This window comes from Heloderma suspectum, chromosome 1, assembly GCF_057233095.1.
Source record: "Heloderma suspectum isolate Gila_16-S chromosome 1, 16-S_ref, whole genome shotgun sequence".
Classification (NCBI taxonomy): Eukaryota; Metazoa; Chordata; class Lepidosauria; order Squamata; family Helodermatidae; genus Heloderma; species Heloderma suspectum.
In genome coordinates this window covers 75626723-75646166 of record NC_139458.1, presented here as the reverse complement: position 1 = coordinate 75646166, position 19444 = coordinate 75626723, and the positions used below count along the sequence as shown (strand labels likewise).

Genomic DNA, 19444 nt, shown 5'->3' with positions numbered 1-19444 from the left:
TAGACATTTCCTTCCCAAAGTGGTGTTGGAATTTCATCTCAACCAGGATGTCACACTGCCAGCTTTCTTTTACTCACTGTCTATTCCACTTGAGTTGGCCCTCCACACTCTGGATGGTCACTGGTATTGGCTTTTTTCAAGTCAAGGACTGAGTCCTTGATTATAAAGCAATCCATCTGTAAGCACCTTGAAAACAATGTAGTGATTACTCAAAGCCAACATGGATTTGTCAAGAACAAATCCTGCCAGACAAATCTGATCTAATTTTCCATCAAGTAACCTCCCTTGTGGACTGTGGGAACGCTGTGGACATAATATACCTTGACTTCAGCAAAGCTTTCAACAAAGTGCACCATGATATCCTGATGAGCAAACTAGCTCAAAGTGGGCTAGATGAAACAACTCTCAGGTGGATCCACAGTTGGCTACAGAATCGGACTCAAAGAGTCCTTATCAATGGGATCTTCTCAAACTGGGGAGAGGTAATGAGCAGGGTACCGCAGGGCTCAGTCCTGGGCCTAGTGCTCTTCAACATTTTTATTAATGACTTGGAGGAGGAGGTGCAGGGAATGCTGATAAAATTTGCAGATGACACAAAATTGGGCAGGATAGCTAATACTTTGGAAGACAGAAACAAAATTCAAAGTGATCTTGATAGACTGGAGTGCTGGGCAGAAAATAACAGAATGAAATGTAATAGGGATAAATGCCAAGTTCTGCACCTAGGAAAAAGAAACCAAATGCACAGTGACAAGATGGGGGATACGTGGCTCAACAACACTACAAGTGAGAAGGATCTTGGAATTGTGATAGATCACAATTCAATATGAGCCAACAGTGTGATGTGGCTACAAAAAAGGCAAATGCTCTTTTGGGCTGCATTCATAGAAGCATAGTTTCTGAATCCTGGGAAGTAGTAGTTCCCCTCTACTCAGCACTGGTTAGGTCTCATCTGGAGTACTGAGTCCAGTACTGGGCACTGCACTTTAAGAAGGATGCAGACAAGCTGGAGACAGAGGAGGGCAACGAAGATGATCAGGGGACTGGAAACAAAGCCCTATGAAGAGAGACTGAAAGAACTGGGCATGTTTAGCCTTGAGAAGAGAAGACTCAGGGGAGATATGATAGCGCTCTTCAAGTACTTGAAAGGTTGTCACAGAGAGAAAGGCCAGGATCTCTTCTCTATCATCCTAGAATGCAGGACACGGAATAATGGGCTCAAGTGACAGGAAGCCAGATTCCAGCTGAACATCAGAAAAAACTTCCTGAGTGTTAGAGCAATACGACAATGGAACCAATTACTTAGGGAGGTAGTGGGCTCTCCCACACTGGAGGCATTCAAGACTGGACAGCCATCTGTCGGGGATGCTCTGACTTGGATTCCTGCACTGAGCAGGGGGTTGGACTCGATGGTCTTGTAGGCCCCTTCCAACACTACTATTCTATGATTTTATGAGTCATTCAATGACTTTGACTAATATGGTGGCAAAAATAAGGGGCTCTCGGCCTCAACACAATGCTTTGCCTCATGGGTCATCAAGATGATTAAGCTAGGGTATGAGGAGACTGGTCTCAAACCATCTGCCCCAGTCCAAGCTCACTCTACTCATGCGGTAGTGACATCAGTCACATTCGACAAGGGAGTCACCATCCCTGAGCTGTGCAGGGCTGCAACCTGGTCAAGGCTGTCTACATTTATTCAGCACTATCAGCTAGATATTCAAGCCAGAGCCAACTGCTCCACTGGTCACACTGTCCTCTCTTCTGTTCTGCAGTAGGACACCAACCCGCCTCCAGTAAGTCAGCTTATTACTCACCCATATGTGTGATGCACAGACACCACAAAGAAGATAGACAGGTTGCTTACCTGTAATTGTAGTTCTGTGCACTCACACAACCCACCCACCATCCCCTCTTCAGTGTCATACTTGAGTTCGATGTTAGCACCAAAGATCTACCTTGGTTCCAAGGCTACAACATCAGTCTCAAGGAACTGAGGGAATAAGCAGGAACCCACCAAAATTCCTCAGCTATAAAAGTTTCCTGAAACAGGGTTCCAAGCCGGCACAGAACCCATGTGTGTGATGCACAGAGACCATGAAGAAAAACTTATGGATAGACTCAGCCCAGGATCTATAAAAAACCAGTGCACACTGAACATCCAGGGTGTGAGGCATGGATTTAAGAGGAGTGGAAGGCAATGGAAAGAAAGCTGGCAAGACTATGCCTTGATTCAGATGAAACTCAGAGATGACCATAGGCAGCAAAGTGACATCAAGATGGAGTACCACTATGTCACATTGAAAAATCATATAGGGTGGATCGACATGCAAGTGCACAGTGCACTCAACCTCTGGGCTGAAGTAATCACCACTAAAAATGCCATATTCCAGGAAAGGCAGAGGTCTACCTAGCAAGCAGTTCGATTGGCCTCCATTCTGCTTTGGAATGGTGAAGTAACAGGAATAGAACCCATCTTGAAGTAAGTGTTTCAGGACCCATTCTATTGCTCCCTTGGCCAGAAGGACGTTCACTTCCATTAGCAGCATCTCTGAAGGAGCAGTGGTCCTGAAGGCACTGTTTGGAGAGAGGTCGTCGAACTCTATTCAGTAACCCTTTGCACAATACAGAGGATCCAGGAGTCTGATGTTATCAGCTTCCATATTGGGAGATGAGAGATGAGCGCCAAAGGTGGGGTAACAGACAGAAGGATGAAAAAGGAGATGGGGGAGTCAAAGGTGACATTTATTGTTGCTGCCTTGACTCCTATGGCTGTCCTGGGGGGTGTCTCCATGAGCGATTTATTCCGAGCTGGTTGCATTTGGAAATCGTTAGGTATATATAACGTCGTGGTCATCCAGCAGCAGCCCAGAGCTTATCAGGGAAAAACCAGATTTCCTGAGACTGCTTAAAGTCTGACCTTTTTCCATAAGTTGGGTTCACTGCAGTATAGCTCCAACCCCTGCATATAGCTCTGGTATACTAGCCCTGCCCAGGGGTGTGCCTTTCACCATGACCTCGGTAAAGGGGTGTTTCCTGTGTGTTTCCCATCCCTGCACAAGCCAATTACTGTCTTCCCAGAAGTAACTCCCATTGTGCTCAATGAGGCTTGTCCCATGAATGTGCACACCAGTATTTACAGAGATTCTCCTCAAGTGAAATAGCAGATTTTAAAGCACTAATTCCCTAAAGGTTGTAAAGCGCTTTCCCCACAACTGTGATTCTCTGCTGTTTGGTTTACTGCCATTCCGAAGTAACTACTTCCACCCGCGATCAGTGGATCCTGCACAGCATCGGGTTAGAAGGGCGGCTGGTTTCCCATCCCTTCGTTTACCTTCTGTCTTTCCCAGCACAAGCATATGTTTGTCTACTCAGAAGTAACTCCTATTGTAGTCAATGAGGCTTGTCCCCAAAATGAGCACTCCCAGAGTTACTAGATCCCCATGAATCGAGACAACGCAGTTATCGAGACAACATTAATGACCCTTAATGTTGAAGCTTCAAAGCTTCAACTGATCACATCATTGGCTGGTCGGGGCAGAAAGAACATTGTGTTCTTTTAGTGATTGTTCTTTAATGAAGTAAATAATGCTTACTGAAGTGGGGGAGGGAGAGTGAGTGAGTGAGTGAGTGAGAGAGAGAGAGAGAGAGAGATTTATGTAGCGACACAGGAGGAAACCTCCTGGGATTTTATCGAAGGTGAAAGGGGGGAAGAGCCTGGTGGGGGAGAGCCTCTCTCACTGGTTGAGCAGCCACGCCCATCAGATGATGTTCACCCCCCCCACCCCCCGTACCAGGAAGTATGTTCTATGAAGCAACTTTTACTGATGTGATATCCTTGCTTGTGGAGCCCTGCTCAGAGCAAAGGTGGCTCCTTCAAAAATTCGGGTAAGCCATGATTGGCTTCTCCTTCTGTCTCTTTCCGTTGTCATCGAGAACCCTCACTGGAATTTTGATAAATGGAACTGGCGTCTCTGAACCTGTGCCAGCTCCTGACAAAAATACTGTCCAGCTGGAGAACGGGACTGTTTGTAAGACAGCTGCCAAAGCCATTTCCATTGCTGATATGAGGATGACTTTGACAAAGACCCATTCGCCTCACTATAGTCTTAGTCTTTTGAACTGAGTCCATGGCCTCATCTGTCTTGGTATTAACAAGGCCTCTCCATCAAACTATCGTAGAGCAGACTTCCTGTGGTAGGCTTGCAGGTCTCAGCCATGTATGTCTCCTCAAGGCTATGCAGCCCACCATTGGCTTCACATTGCAATCTGCCATGTATCTAGAGGTGTTTATCTGCTGGTGAGAGAGGTACATTGCCTCATTCTGGAATATGCATGCCAAGTCCCACTAATACACTGGGAAATGTCCAAAAAGGGACCCCATCTTTTCCCACAGGAAAAGCTGATTTCGGGACTTTGCATCTTGATAATTTTCTGCCCTCAATCTCAGCGCAGCAGAGGAGTAAATGCATCACTCCATCAGGTCCAAACATCTGCCTTCTTTATCTACAAGGGCAGAATTAACTTTGTGCAACTTCCCCTGAAAAGCTTCTGCAACAACAGAATTTGGTATTGCGGTAAAAATAAAAGCTCCGCATCTTGTCCTCTCTTGGACTTCTTCATACATCTGTTCAAAGTGCTTTGATGTAGGGGAAATGGATGAAGGAGCCTTCCAGGGCTGCTGAATAGTTTGTAGAGATGCTAGGAATTTACTGCCACAACAGGTATATTTGCGAAAAGGGGCCCAAAAGGGGCCATATGCCCTCAGACAATCACAAAGATCATGAACAAAAATAGAATGCAAAACAAACATCAGAGTGAGAAAATCAGAAGTTAGAAAGAGCGAAGGAAGACACAAAAAACCCCAACCTACAAAACCTCCACTCTTTAATTTTCCCTCAGGAAGAGTGAACAACACAGAAGATTCCCTACAAGGTTGCCACAATGGCTGTTGAAAGAGGACTGAGGGAATATGCAGGAAACGACTGCAGACATGCACACTGGGGGGGTGGGAGAGGGTTTCTGCCAAAAATTCCTCATATATGAGAGACCCGATCGAGGCTCTGCACAGGCACAGAGCCCATATGTGTGATGCACAGAGACCATGAAGAAGAACAAGATGTTATATTCCTCCTTTAAAAATAGGGTCTAAACGCTGAAGAGATTCCTAGGCTAATGAAAATCCAACATGAGATGAAGTAAATAACTTCTTGGGCTTTTAAGGTATCATTGCTGCCATGACTGAAATGTTGAAAACTTCTTTATTCCACCTGAACCCAGCATATGAAATTTTAAATTTGAGTATAAGTTTGTATAAGACCACACAAAGAGACCCAAGATGCACTATATCTATCAGAGTTATGAGAGGGCTATCTCTCACATGCACCCATATCCAGCCCCATTTACCTTTTCTTTGGCTCTGAGTTGGTCAAACATCTCCTGGATCTCAACTTTCCAGTCTTCTTGCAGGGAATGAAAGGAGTCCTTTGGCATTTCAAAGAAACCAGACTCCTCTATATTGGTTAGATGGTTCAAAATATTGGCAAAAGATGGCCTTGAATGAGGGTCAGCATTCCAACAATCTAAACAGGAAAAAGGCAGATGCACATTCTAGTTCAGAAGCTGCAGAAGCATCCATGGGACATGGGTTACATACAGCTCACCACATTTCTCTTTTTGTTTAGTCCAAACTTTAGTACAGGGGACTAGATTCTCTCCCCCCACAACCCGTATAGCACTCGTGCTTCTGCATTACAGAATCCCAAACTTTCTAACATTTAGACACTCGCACATTAGTGATAACAATGACCAAACAAAAAACCTACTGATGGATCTCTCACTTTATATCTACTTTGGCCCCATCTTACAAAGCTTTCCAGAGGAAAGCTTATGAATGCGCAACCTTCTACATTAAAAAAAACAGCCTCCTAATAAGTGATTAAGACAGAAGTCACTCATTATTTTTGTTCCATAATTCACAACACTAAAAAGTGTCATAAAAATCTAGTCAATAAAGGACCCAGCTATATGCTCTTTTTCATTCAGTATGCCTCTACTAACCCTTCCTATACCTCTGACTCCATACAATTGCTTACACAAAATTCCAAATTCTCTAAAAGCAAAAGTGCCCAAAATGAAGGATGCAAATTGATCATACTTAGGCACTATTGCAGATGAACAATTCTGACTATGTTTTACTAAACTATGTTATTTATATTGAGCACAGAATTCAAGTTTTGTTGCTACAGAATTTGGATCCTTTTGGCTCTGATTAGGAAGAGCCCTGGTTTGAGGGCAGTGCTACCATCACCTATAATTTGTTCTCTTTTATCTTACCAGAATGTCTCCTATCCTTATGTCTAGAACATTAGAAAACCAAGCATGCAGGTGATGAAAGAAGTGGATCAACAGCCCTACCTACAGAATACTGAATATATAAAGGAGGAAGGTAACTAAGGTAAGAGGCCATTAATCCTTGGAATAGTTTGAACACAAGAATTTTAAATAGGATAGGAGCTTAATAAACTTCCATTTGTGTTCAGCTGCTTATTATTCGAATGTTAATCTGTTGCTATTTACTGTCCTGTATTTGTTGTTGTGTCTTGTATTTTTTTTTAATTATTGCATATTTATTTATTTATTTATTTATTTATTACATTTCTAATCTGCCCAATAACTAATGTTCCCTGGGCAGATTACAAATGGATTACAAATAGTTTGTTGTAGTCGTTCAGTCATGTCCGACTCTTCGTGACCCAATGGACCATAGCACGCCAGGCCTTCCTGTCCTGCGCTCTCTCCCGGAGTGTGCTCAAGTTCATATTCATTGCATCCGTGATGCTATCTAGCCATCTCATCCTCTGCCGTCCCCTTCTCCTTTTGCCTTCAGTCTTTCCCAGCATCAGGGTCTTTTCCAGGGAGTTTTCTCTTCACATTAGGTGGCCAAAATATTGGAGCTTCAGCTTCAGTATCTGTCCTTCCAATGAGCACTCAGAGGTGATTTCCTTTAGGATGGACTGATTTGACCTCCTTGCAGTCCAAGGGACTCGTAAGAGTCTTCTCCAGCACCACAGTTCGAAAGCATCAATTCTTCGGCACTCAGCCTTCCTTATAATCCAGCTCTCACAGCCATACATTACTACTGGGAAAACCATAGCTTTGATTAGACGGACCTTTGTTGGCAAGGTGATGTCTCTGCTTCTTACTATGCTGTCTAGGTTTGCCATAGCTTTCCTCCCAAGGAGCAAGCGTCTTTTAATTTCATGGCTACAGTCACCGTCTGCGGTGATCTTGGAGCCCAAGAAAGTAAAATCTGTCACTGCTTCCATTTCTTCCCCTTCTATATGCCAGGAAGTGATAGGACCAGATGCCATGATCTTAGTTTTTTTAATGTTGAGTTTCAAACCAGCTTTTGCACTCTCCTCTTTCACCCTCAACAAGAGGCTCTTTAGATCCTCTTCGCTTTCTGCCATTAGGGTAGTATCGTCTGCATATTGGAGGTTGTTGATAATTCTCCCAGCAATCTTAATTCCGACCTGTGATTCATCCAACCCGGCATTTCTCATGATGTACTCTGCATATAAGTTAAATAAGCAGAGTGACAATAAGCAGCCTTGTCGTACTCCTTTCCCAATTTGGAACGACTCGGTTGTTCCATCTTTGGTTCTTACTGTTGCTTCTTGACCCTCGTACAGGTTTCTCAGGAGACAGGTAAGGTGGTCTGGTACTCCCATCACTTTCAGAATTTGCCACAGTTTGTTGTGATCCACACAATCAAAGGCTTTAGCGTAGTCAATGAAGCAGAAATAGATGTTTTTCTAGAATTCTCTTGCTTTCTCCATGATCCAGTGAATGTTGGCGATTTGATCTCTAGTTCGTCTGCCTCTTCGAAACCCAGCTTGTACTTCCGGTAGTTCTCGGTTCGCATACTGCTGAAGCCTAGCTTGTAGGATTTTGAGCATCACCTTGCTGGCATGTGAAATGAGCGCAATTGTGCGGTAGTTTGAACACTCTTTGGCGTTGCCCTTCTTTGGAATTGGAATGTAAACTGACCTTTTCCAGTCTTGTGGCCACTGTTGAGTGTTCCAGATTTGTTGGCATATTGAATGCAGCACTTTAACAGCATCATCTTTTAGGATTTTAAATAGCTCAGCTGGAAGACTGTCATCTCTGCTAGCTTTGTTGTTAGTAATGCTTCCTAAGGCCCACTTGACTTCACTCTCTAGGATGTCCGGCTCAAGTTCAGTGACCGCACTATCATGGCTATCAGGGACATTCAGATCTTTCCTGTATAGTTCTTCTGTGTATTCTTGCCACCTCTTCTTAATCTCATCTGCTTCTGTTACGTCCCTGCCTTCTTTGTCCTTTATCATGCCCGTCTTGGCACAAAACGTTCCCTTGAGATCTCCAATTTTCTTGAAGAGATCTCTAATCTTCCCCATTCTGTTGTTTTCCTCGATTTCTTTGCATTGTTCATTTAAGAAGGCCTTCTTGTCTCTCCTTGCTATTCTCTGGAACTCTGCATTCAGTCGGATATATCTTCCCCTTTCTCCCTTGTTTTTCGCTTCCCTTCTTTCCTCAGCTACTTGTAAAGCCTCATCAGACAACCACTTTGCTTTCTTGCATTTCTTTTTCTTCGGGATGGATTTCGTTGCTGCCTCCTGAACAATGTTACGGACCTCCGTCCATAGTTCCTCAGGCACTCTGTCTATCAGGTCTAATCCCTGAAATCTATTCCTCACCTCCACTGTATATTCATAAGGGAAATGATTTAGGTCATACCTGAATGGTTTAGTGGTTTTCCCGACGTTCTTCAATTTAAGACGAAATTTTGCAAGAAGCAGCTCATGATCTGAGCAACAGTCAGCTCCAGGTCTTGTTTTGACTGACTGTATGGAGCTTCTCCATCTTTGGCTGCAAAGGACATAATCAATCTGATTTCGATATTGACCATCTGGTGATGTCCATGTGTAGAGTCGCCTCTTGTGCTGTTGGAAAAGAGTGTTTGCTATGATCAGCGTGTTCTCTTGGCAAAACTCTATTAGCTTTTGTCCTGCTTCATTTTGTACACCAAGGCCATGCCTGCCTGTTATCCCGGTGATTTCTTGACTTCCTACTTTAGCATTCCAATCCCCTATGATGAAGAGGACATCTTTTTTTGGTGTTAGTTCTAGAAGGTGTTGTAGGTCTTCATAGAACCGATCAACCTCAGCTAGGCTTCAGCAGTATGCGAACCGAGAACTACCGGAAGTACAAGCTGGGTTTCGAAGAGGCAGAGGAACTAGAGATCAAATCGCCAACATTCGCTGCATCATGGAGAAAGCAAGAGAATTCCAGAAAAACATCTATTTCTGCTTCATTGACTACGCTAAAGCCTTTGATTGTGTGGATCACAACAAACTGTGGCAAATTCTTAAAGTGATGGGAGTACCAGACCACCTTACCTGTCTCCTGAGAAACCTGTACGAGGGTCAAGAAGCAACAGTAAGACCCAGACATGGAACAACCGAGTGGTTCCAAATTGGGAAAGGAGTACGACAAGGCTGCTTATTGTCACTCTGCTTATTTAACTTATATGCAGAGTACATCATGAGAAATGCCGGGTTGGATGAATCACAGGTCAGAATTAAGATTGCTGGGAGAATTATCAACAACCTCCAATATGCAGACGATACCACCCTAATGGCAGAAAGCGAAGAGGATCTAAAGAGCCTCTTGTTGAGGGTGAAAGAGGAGAGTGCAAAAGCTGGTTTGAAACGCAACATTAAAAAAAAATAAGATAATGGCATCTGGCCCTATCACTTCCTGGCATATGGAAGGGGAAGAAATGGAAGCAGTGACAGATTTTACTTTCTTGGGCTCCAAGATCACCGCAGACGGTGACTGTAGCCATGAAATTAAAAGACGCTTGCTCCTTGGGAGGAAAGCTATGGCAAACCTAGACAGCATAGTAAGAAGGAGAGACATCACCTTACCGACAAAGGTCCGTCTAATCAAAGCTATGGTTTTCCCAGTAGTAATGTATGGCTGTGAGAGCTGGATTATAAGGAAGGCTGAGCGCCGAAGAATTGATGCCTTCGAACTGTGGTGCTGGAGAAGACTCTTACGAGTCCCCTGGACTGCAAGGAGGTCAAATCAGTCCATCCTAAAGGAAATCAACCCTGAGTGCTCATTGGAAGGACAGATACTGAAGCTGAAGCTCAAATATTTTGGCCACCTAATGCGAAGAGAAAACTCTCTGGAAAAGACCCTGATGCTGGGAAAGACTGAAGGCAAAAGGAGAAGGGGACGGCAGAGGATGAGATGGCTAGATAGCACCACCGATGCAATGAATATGAACTTGAGCACGCTCCGGGAGAGAGTGCAGGACAGGAAGGCCTGGCGTGCTATGGTCCATGGGGTCACGAAGAGTCGGACACGACTGAACGACTGAACAACAACAACTGCTTTTCCCACCCTTTTGTTGACTATGAGTGCTACTCCATTTCTTCTAAGGGATTCTTGCCCACAATAGTAGATATGATGGTCATCTGAATTAAATTTGCCCATGCCTGTCCATTTTAGTTCGCTGATTCCCAAGATGTCGATGTTCAATCTTGCCTCTCATGTTTGACCACCTCCAGCTTACCTTGATTCATTGATCTGACATTCCAGGTTCCTAAACAATATTGTTCTTTACAGCACGCCGTTACCATAAAGAGTGTTTCGGATATTTTTTAACAGAAAAGGGGTATATAAATATTTTCAATAAATAAAAAATAAGGGCTACATCCAACATCTCATGAGTAGACTTCCACTCAAGCAACAACCCTTTCCCATCCTATCCTTCCCCCTGCCAGCCTCCCCAAATCTGTTCCAGAGGGTCTCCCAACCCTCCAGAGCAGATTTAGGGGAGTGCATGGGGCTGCAGGCAGCGAGAGGATCTTCTCTACTAGCAGATGCTGTTCCGTCAGCAAACATGATTGTATTTCAGCCTAAATAAAAATTTCATTGACCCCAACATAATTTTCATAGGACATTGTATATAACTTCAGATAGCACCTTAATACAGGGCAAGGACTCCAGTAACCAAGAGAGTTCCCTCTGTATCCTACAGGATATGCAGAAGTTGTCCCAATGAATGCTTTCTAAAGGGACAATTAGAGCTGTCAAACTCTCCAGCTTGCTTATATTTCTATTTCAGCTGTTCATTGATCCCTGGACAGTGCAGTGAAACAAGCTGAAAGGAAACCAAGCCCTGAATTATTATAGGGTTCTCTTGGCTCAACTGTTACATTTCAAGATGAGTGACAGTGTAACACAGTAGCATCGTTGCTGTTGCTCATGTAGCCAAGGCTTATGCAAATCACAATACAACTGTTAATGATCCATACCAACATTGCTATGTTTACAATTCATTTAAACTGAAGGATCCCATGGAGCAAGCCCTAATTTTTTCACCCAGTTTTGTTTTTCACTATTGTACCATATTTTTTAAAATACTAGGGATCTCCATTTGGATATTCAGATTTAACGTTTACTTGAACCTGTTTAATTAAGAAAAATAATGGTTTAACTAGATTAAAAAGTGACACAGAAAAGAGGCATTTCCCCCCATAGCACCGTTTTTCTACTCTTTTCTCCCCTGTGCTGACCAGTTCCTGGAAATGGACAATACAACCACATCATGAGACAGCATTATCCCTGCCTCTTTACAGCAGGTTTAAAACAAGCGGAATGAAAACATGACACTGTAACACAAAGTGCTTGTTGCCAGCACAATGCATGAATGAGTAAAGAGGATAAGTATGCAGGTGGCCTGTGGCTTTTCACTTCCCGAGGCCTGAATCTGTCACAGTTCTTGCGCTAATGAGGTTCTATAATATCCAGACATCTCTTTAGAGACAAGAGGGCATGTTCAGTGTTGTCAACTCAAGTGAAGCCCACCAGCAGGGTTAATGCAAGAACAAAATCAAATCTGGAGCAAGAATTATGTAGTGAGAGAACTAGGGGGCTTGAGCAGCACCTTATAGAGGTTTTTCTCTTCACCTAGCTTTCATTTCCAGCAAACACTACAAAAAAACCAAATAGACCATTTAGATTTTTAAAAATCGTGTCATCTCTACTTTCAACCCATTTCAGTTTCAAGGAACTCAAAATGCATGCCATTACATTGTTGATATAAACTTTCAGCACTTACCAGAGGGGTAGCCATATTAGTCTTTTGCAGCAAAAACAACAAAGAGTCTAGTGGCACCCTAAAGACTAACAAATTGATTTATTCTGGCATAAGCTTTTGTGGATACTGCATCTGATGAAGTGGTGTCCCTGAAAGCTTAAACTTATGCCAGAATAAATAAATAAATATGTCACTCTTTAAGGTATCACAAAACTTTTCAGCACTGAAACATTCAGTATTTTCTTAGATTTCCTAAAGTGTGCGAGATGCACTATATGGATAGACTCTTCTTAGATTTATTGGGTAACGATATGCTGGTGCCAAATTCAGAACACAGATGGGATTTCCAAAGCCTCATGAATATAAATGTTCCAGTGATAGTATCTCTTGAGACTTTTGTTCTGTGTTTATATGTGCAGGCCCTGGAAGTTCAGAATGGATTACACAGAGTACAAGTGAGGATTTCTGGCACAATTTTTGCTAGGTGCTGCCCCCTCCTGGCCAAAAGTCTTATCTACATAGCAATTTGATCTTACAGCAGCTTACATATAGCAAAAGCAGTTTTCTACTGGAAGTAGGCAAAGTAACCAACATGCCACCTTAGCCGGGTTAAGGAACTACAGAAACAAAGTGGTTTACAGTTTTCATTTATAAAATCAGCACTCATTCAGAACTATGTTCCAGTAACAAAATATTTTTGTCAGGTCCAGTCCAGTCGACTCTTACCCTCCATCAGTCGGGCAAAAGGTTCTGGGCATGTTGAAGGAATGGGAAGGGCAAGTTTATTCATGGCAACACCATATGCTACTGCTAGGCCATCAATTCCTCGAAATGGTACTTCCCCAGTTAATAGTTCCCAAAGCAACACACCATAGCTATAAGGAAAAAAGAAAAGTTTAGTAATGTACACAATCCCATTGTTAAAACATACCTATTCCAGGCTAAAAGTGGCATTTTTAAAAATCCAGAAATTACAGGTCACCATTTTTCTTTTGCCCAGAACACAAGACATACACAACATTTGGTAAATCAAATGTCTGGACATTCAGCAAACAAGCCTAGTCTCGGGCAGAGACTACATTAACTTGTGGTCCCTTGATAACTACAATTTAACCCTCCAGAAAACATTTTGAGTGCTAACAAATATACCTCCACACATCGCTGCCTTTCGAGAACATAGAGGAACGGATGACCTCAGGAGCCATCCAGGCGTATGTCCCAGCAGCACTCATTTTGGTTGTCTTATGCCATTCTCTGGCCAAGCCAAAATCTGTGATCTTCAGGTTCTTGTTGTTCAGGTCTCCATTTTCCACCTTCTCAAGTATCAATACTGGAGCAGAGGGAGAAAGAAACATTAATGTACGTGCAGTATAAGTTCACACATAGTGAACATATAATTTATACTTGGTTCTCCAACCAGCAAAAATGTCTGTCTGCAATTTTTAGATCTTGTAGCGTTGGAAAAGGGAGAGCTCTGCTACTGCACAAGCTACTACATAGGCCTAAAGAGGCTCTCTGGATCACTGCCTGACAGGGTTGGAAGCATCATCCCAGGCTGAGGACTAAGAAACCAAGTGGCGGAGCAACATGGGACATTCCTAAGAACTTTCGGGGTACAAATATATGATCCCACTACAATGCAGGAACAAAAGGATAACAACATGATACTGCACACTAAAACAGCTGAATACAGCAAGCTTACTGGCGACTCCAACAACTTTAAAGATCAAAACCGTTCATGTTCCCCAGCAACTGGTATTGAGAGGCATACTGACTAGAAGTCTTTGATAGCCTTATCCTCCATGAATTTGTCTAATCCTCATTTAAAGCTGTCCAAGTTGCTGGCCATCACTACATCTTGTGGTAGCAAACTCTGTAATTTAACTGTGCATTGTGTGAGGAAGTACATCCATTTATCTATCCTGACTCTGCCACTGGATTCCACTTTATCTGCACTATGCATTATTGTATACATCTCTATCATGTTTCCCCCTTACTTGCCATTTTTCCTAAGCTAAAAAGCCCCAAATATTGTGAATGTCCCTCACAGGGGAGGTATTCCAGCCCCTTGATCATTTGGGTTGCCCATTTCTGCACCTTCTCCAGCTCTGCAATATCCTTTTTGAAGCGCAGTGACCAGGACTATACACAGTATTCCAAGTGTAGTAGTCACATCATAGATTTATAAAAAGGCATTATGATATTAACAGTTTTATTTAGATTGCTTTCCTAATGATCCCCAACATGTCTACATTTGCCATTTTAATGCTCATTCCCCAAGTTTAGATAGATGCTTTTGTTTTAAGCATCCTAATTAATTTGGTGTCATCAGCAAAGTTGTCCACCTCACTGCTCACCCCAAACTACAGCTAATTTATGAACAAGTTAAAAAGCACCGGTCCCAACACAAATTCTTGGTGAAATCCACTGTTGACATCCCTCCACTGTGAGAACTGTCCATTTATTCCTACTCTCTCTTTCCAGTTCTTTAACCAGTTACTGATCTATAGGAGGACTCTGTTCTTATCCCATGACTTCTGAGTTTCCTGAGGAGTCTTTGGTGAGGAACTTGGTCAAAAGCCTCTTGAAAATCCAAGTAAACAATGTCTACTGGATCACCCCTATCCACATGTTTGTTGACACTTTCAAAGACCAGTGAGACAGGGCTTACCTTTGCAGAATTCATGTTGATTCTTTTTCAGCAAGATTTGTCCTTCTAGATGCTTAATAATTTTATCTTTAATAACACTTTCCACCAATTTACCTGGTAGAGACTTTAAGCTAATTGGCCTAAAGTGTCAATTCAGCAATTTCACATTTGAGTTCTTTAAGAACTCGCAGATGGATTCCATCTGGACCCAGTGATTTGTTTAAATTTGTCAGTAAAGCCTAGAACTTCATCTTCTGTCAATTTGCGTCAGAACTTCAGTTTCCCTTCCTGAAAATACCAGTTCAGGCACAGGTATCCACCCTTCTGCAGTGAAGACAGACCCAAAAATTCATTCAGCTTCTCTGAAATCTCCTTATCCTCCTTTAGTACTCCTTTAACTCCCTTGTCATCCAACGGTCCAACCACCTCCCTTCCTGGTTTCCTACTTCTGATGTACTTAAATATTTTTTTAATTGTTGGTCTTAATGTTATTAGTGATATGGTCCTTCAAATCCTTTGTTGTAACTCTTATCATCTGCTTGCATTCCTTCTGGGTAAATTTGTGTACCATTTTATTCTCTTCATTTGGGCAACACTTTAATTTTCTGAAGGAAGCCTTCTTATCTCCAATAGCATCCCTGACACCACTATTATGTCCCCGAAGCATCCACCATCCTCTCTGCCTCTCTCAGCTTCTCTAGGTCAGCTGCCTTGGCGTCAAGGGAATGAACTTGCTCCCTGAGGGCCAGGAGCTTACACCCACAATGTTTGCCCAGCAGGAAAATAGTCATACATGTGACACTATGCCATACACTGGATAGCACACATACCCCTGCTAGCTTTCTACCATCATAGCTATTTTTCTTTATTGGGTTGTTTACCTGAAAGCTAGGTGCCTTGAAGTATACTCAGGAAAGCTACAGGAATCTAATGCAGACACTGCAGTGCTGATGTAATGTGTTCCTGACAAACCACTCTGAGAGAAGGCAGGATGCCAAGTTGTGTACCAGCTGCAGCTTGAGAACAGTCATCAGCGGCACCTTGTAGCCAACATGCCACAGTAGTCTAACATCAAGCTTACAAAAAGCACAAAATGACATTCCCCCCAAATATCAATCATCTCAGCAACTGTAAGACTCTTGAATGGTGGAGACCCACTGCATCCCCTTCCCTTTTTTTTAAAGGCATAGGTAGAAGCTACATATTTTCCCCCTACTCAATACACACAAGATCCTCAGTCGGGACCAGGACCTTAGTGTAGGGTGTAGGGGGCTTTAACTCTTTGCCCCCTGCTGTAATACCAATCTATAGCCTCAGCCCAGCACACGCACACCCCTACCTGAAAATTGCATAGGAAAGAAGGCCCTATTTTCTTCACTTGAAAGTAAAGGATAATTTGGCTCTCTGTCTAGGAAAGCTGAATGGATGGGAGGATAATAACAAATTCCAGCATGTTACTAGTAAGCAGGTATATATGTGTGTGTGTGTGTGTGTGTGTGTGTGTGTATATATATATATTCTGCTTCCTTTCAAGGGGCTTGCATAACTCAGTGAAGCCATAAGCTATGCCATGCAGGGCCACCCAAGACGGACAGGTCATGGCAGAGAGTTCTGACAAAATATGGTCCACTGGAGAATGAAATGGCAAACCACTCCAGTATTCTTGCCAAGAAAACCCTATGGAACATATCACAAGGCTAAAAGAGATGACGCCGGAAGATGAGCCCCTCAGGTCAGAAGATGTCCAATATACTACTGGGGAAGAGCAGAGGGAATTTCCAAGTAGCGCCAGAAAGAGTGAAGCAGCTGGGCCAAAGCCGAAAGGACACTCAGCTGTGGATGTGTCTGGTGGTGAAAAGAAAATCCGATGCTGTAAAGAACAATATTGTTTAGGAACCTGGAACGTAAGATCAATGAATCAAGGTAAGCTGAAGGTGAAACATGAGATGGCAAGATTGAACATCGACATCTTGGGAATCAGCGAACTAAAATGGACAAGCATGGGCGAATTTAATTCAGGTGACCATCATATCTACTACTGTGGGCAAGAATCCCTTAGAAGAAATGGAGTAGCACTCATAGTCAACAAAAGGGTGGGAAAAGCAGTACTGGGGTACAATCTCAAAAACGATAGAATGATCTCAGTACGAATCCAAGGCAAACCCATTCAACATCACAGTAATTCAAGTCTATGCCCCAACCACTGAGGCCGAAGAAGCTGAGCTTGATCGGTTCTATGAAGACCTACAACACCTTCTAGAACTAACACCAAAAAAAGATGTCCTCTTCATCATAGGGGATTGGAATGCTAAAGGAGGAAGTCAAGAAATCACCGGGATAACAGGCAAGCATGGCCTTGGTGTACAAAATGAAGCAGGACAAAGGCTAATAGAGTTTTGCCAAGAGAACACGCTGATCATAGCAAACACTCTTTTCCAACAGCACAAGAGGCGACTCTACACATGGACATCACCAGATGGTCAATATCGAAATCAGATTGATTATGTCCTTTGCAGCCAAAGATGGAGAAGCTCCATACAGTCAGTCAAAACAAGACCTGGAGCTGACTGTGGCTCAGATCATGAGCTGCTTCTTGCAAAATTTCAGCTTAAATTGAAGAACGTAGGGAAAACTACTAAACCATTCAGGTATGACCTAAATCATATCTCTTATGAATATACAGTGGAGGTGAAGAATAGATTTCAGGGATTAGACCTGATAGACAGAGTGCCTGAGGAACTATGGACGGAGGTCCGTAATATTGTTCAGGAGGCAGCAACTCAATCCATCCCAAAGAAAAAGAAATGCAAGAAAGCAAAGTGGCTGTCTGACGAGGCTTTACAAGTAGCTGAGGAAAGAAGGGAAGCGAAAAGCAAGGGAGAAAGGGGAAGATATATCCAGCTCAATGCAGAGTTCCAGAGAATAGCAAGGAGAGACAAGAAGGCCTTCTTAAATGAACAATGCAAAGAAATCGAGGAAAACAATAGAATGGGAAAGACTAGAGATCTCTTCAAGAAAATTGGAGATCTCAAGGAAACGTTTTGTGCCAAGACGGGCATGATAAAGGACAAAGAAGGCAGGGACCTAACAGAAGCAGAGAAGATTAAGAAGACGTGGAAAGAATACACAGAAGAACTATACAGGAAAGATCTGAATGTCCCTGATAGCCATGATAGTGCACTCACTGAACTTGAGCCGGACATTCTCGAGAGTGAAGTCAAGTGGGCCTTAGGAAGCATTACTAACAACAAAGCTAGCAGAGATGACAGTCTTCCAGCTGAGCTATTTAAAATCCTAAAAGATGATGCTGTTAAAGTGCTGCACTCAATATGCCAACAAATTTGGAACACTCAGCAGTGGCCACAAGACTGGAAAAGGTCAGTTTACATTCCAATTCCAAAGAAGAGCAATGCCAAAGAGTGTTCAAACTACCACACAATTGCGCTCATTTCACATGCCAGCAAGGTTATGCTCAAAATCCTACAAGCTAGGCTTCAGCAGTATGTGAACTGAGAACTACCGGAAGTACAAGCGGGGTTTCGAAGAGGCAGAGGAATTAGAGACAAAATCGCCAACATTCACTGGATCATGGAGAAAGCAAGAGAATTCCACAAAAACATCTATTTCTGCTTCATTGACTATGCTAAAGCCTTTGATTGTGTGGATCACAACAAACTGTGGCAAATTCCTAAAGAGATGGGAGTACCAGACCACCTTACCTGTCTCCTGAGAAACCTGTACAAGGGTCAAGAAGCAACAGTGAGAACCAGACATGGAACAACCGATTGGTTCCAAATTGGGAAAGGAGTACAACAAGGCTGCATATTGTCGCCCTGCTTATTTAACTTATATGCAGAGTACATCATGAGAAACACCGAGTTGGATGAAACACAGGTAGGAATTAAGATTGCTGGGAGAATTATCAACAACCTCAGATAACGCAGACGATACCACCCTAATGGCGGAAAGTGAAGAGGATCTAAAGAGCCTCTTGTTGAGGGTGAAAGTGGAGAGTGCAAAAGCTGGATTGAAACTCAACATTAAAAAAACTAAGATCATGGCATCTGGCCCTATCACTTCCTGGCATATAGAAGGGGAAATGGAAGAAATGGAAGCAGTGACAGATTTTATTTTCTTGGGCTCCAAGAACACCACAGATGGTGACTGTAGCCATGAAATTAAAAGACTCTTGTTCCTTGGGAGGAAAGCTATGGCAAACCTAGGCAGCACAGTAAGAAGCAGAGACATCACCTTGCCGACAAAGGTCCGTCTAATCAAAGCTATGGTTTTCCCAGTAGTAATATATGGCTGTGAGAGCTGGACTATAAGGAAGGCTGAGCGCCAAAGAATGGATGCTTTCCAACTGTGGTGCTGGAGAAGACTCTTGTGAGTCCCCTGGACTGCAAGGAGGTCAAATCAGTCCATCCTAAAGGAAATCAACCCTGACTGCTCATTGGAAGGACAGATACTGAAACTGAAGCTCAAATATTTTGGCCACATAAGGCGAAGAGAAAACTCCCTGGAAAAGACCCTGATGCTGGGAAAGACTGAAGGCAAAAGGAGAAGGGGACGGCAGAGGATGAGATGGCTAGATAGCATCATTGATGCAATAAATATGAACTTGAGCACACTCCGGG

The 19444-nt window shown here is 43.1% G+C and overlaps 1 protein-coding gene across 2 annotated transcripts in view; it reads right to left on the bottom strand.

The window, feature by feature from the left end:
• The window catches only part of MAP3K9 (mitogen-activated protein kinase kinase kinase 9), a 73151-nt gene that overhangs the window by 34609 nt on the left and 19098 nt on the right, over positions 1–19444 (bottom strand). For both annotated transcript variants that reach the window (XM_084847726.1, XM_084847732.1), the window contains exons 3-5: positions 13307–13487; positions 12884–13032; positions 5407–5582 (exon numbers count right to left, since the gene is read on the bottom strand). In XM_084847726.1, coding sequence (XP_084703852.1) covers positions 5407–5582; positions 12884–13032; positions 13307–13487 — 506 coding nt within the window. The remainder of the gene's footprint in view (positions 1–5406; positions 5583–12883; positions 13033–13306; positions 13488–19444) is intronic.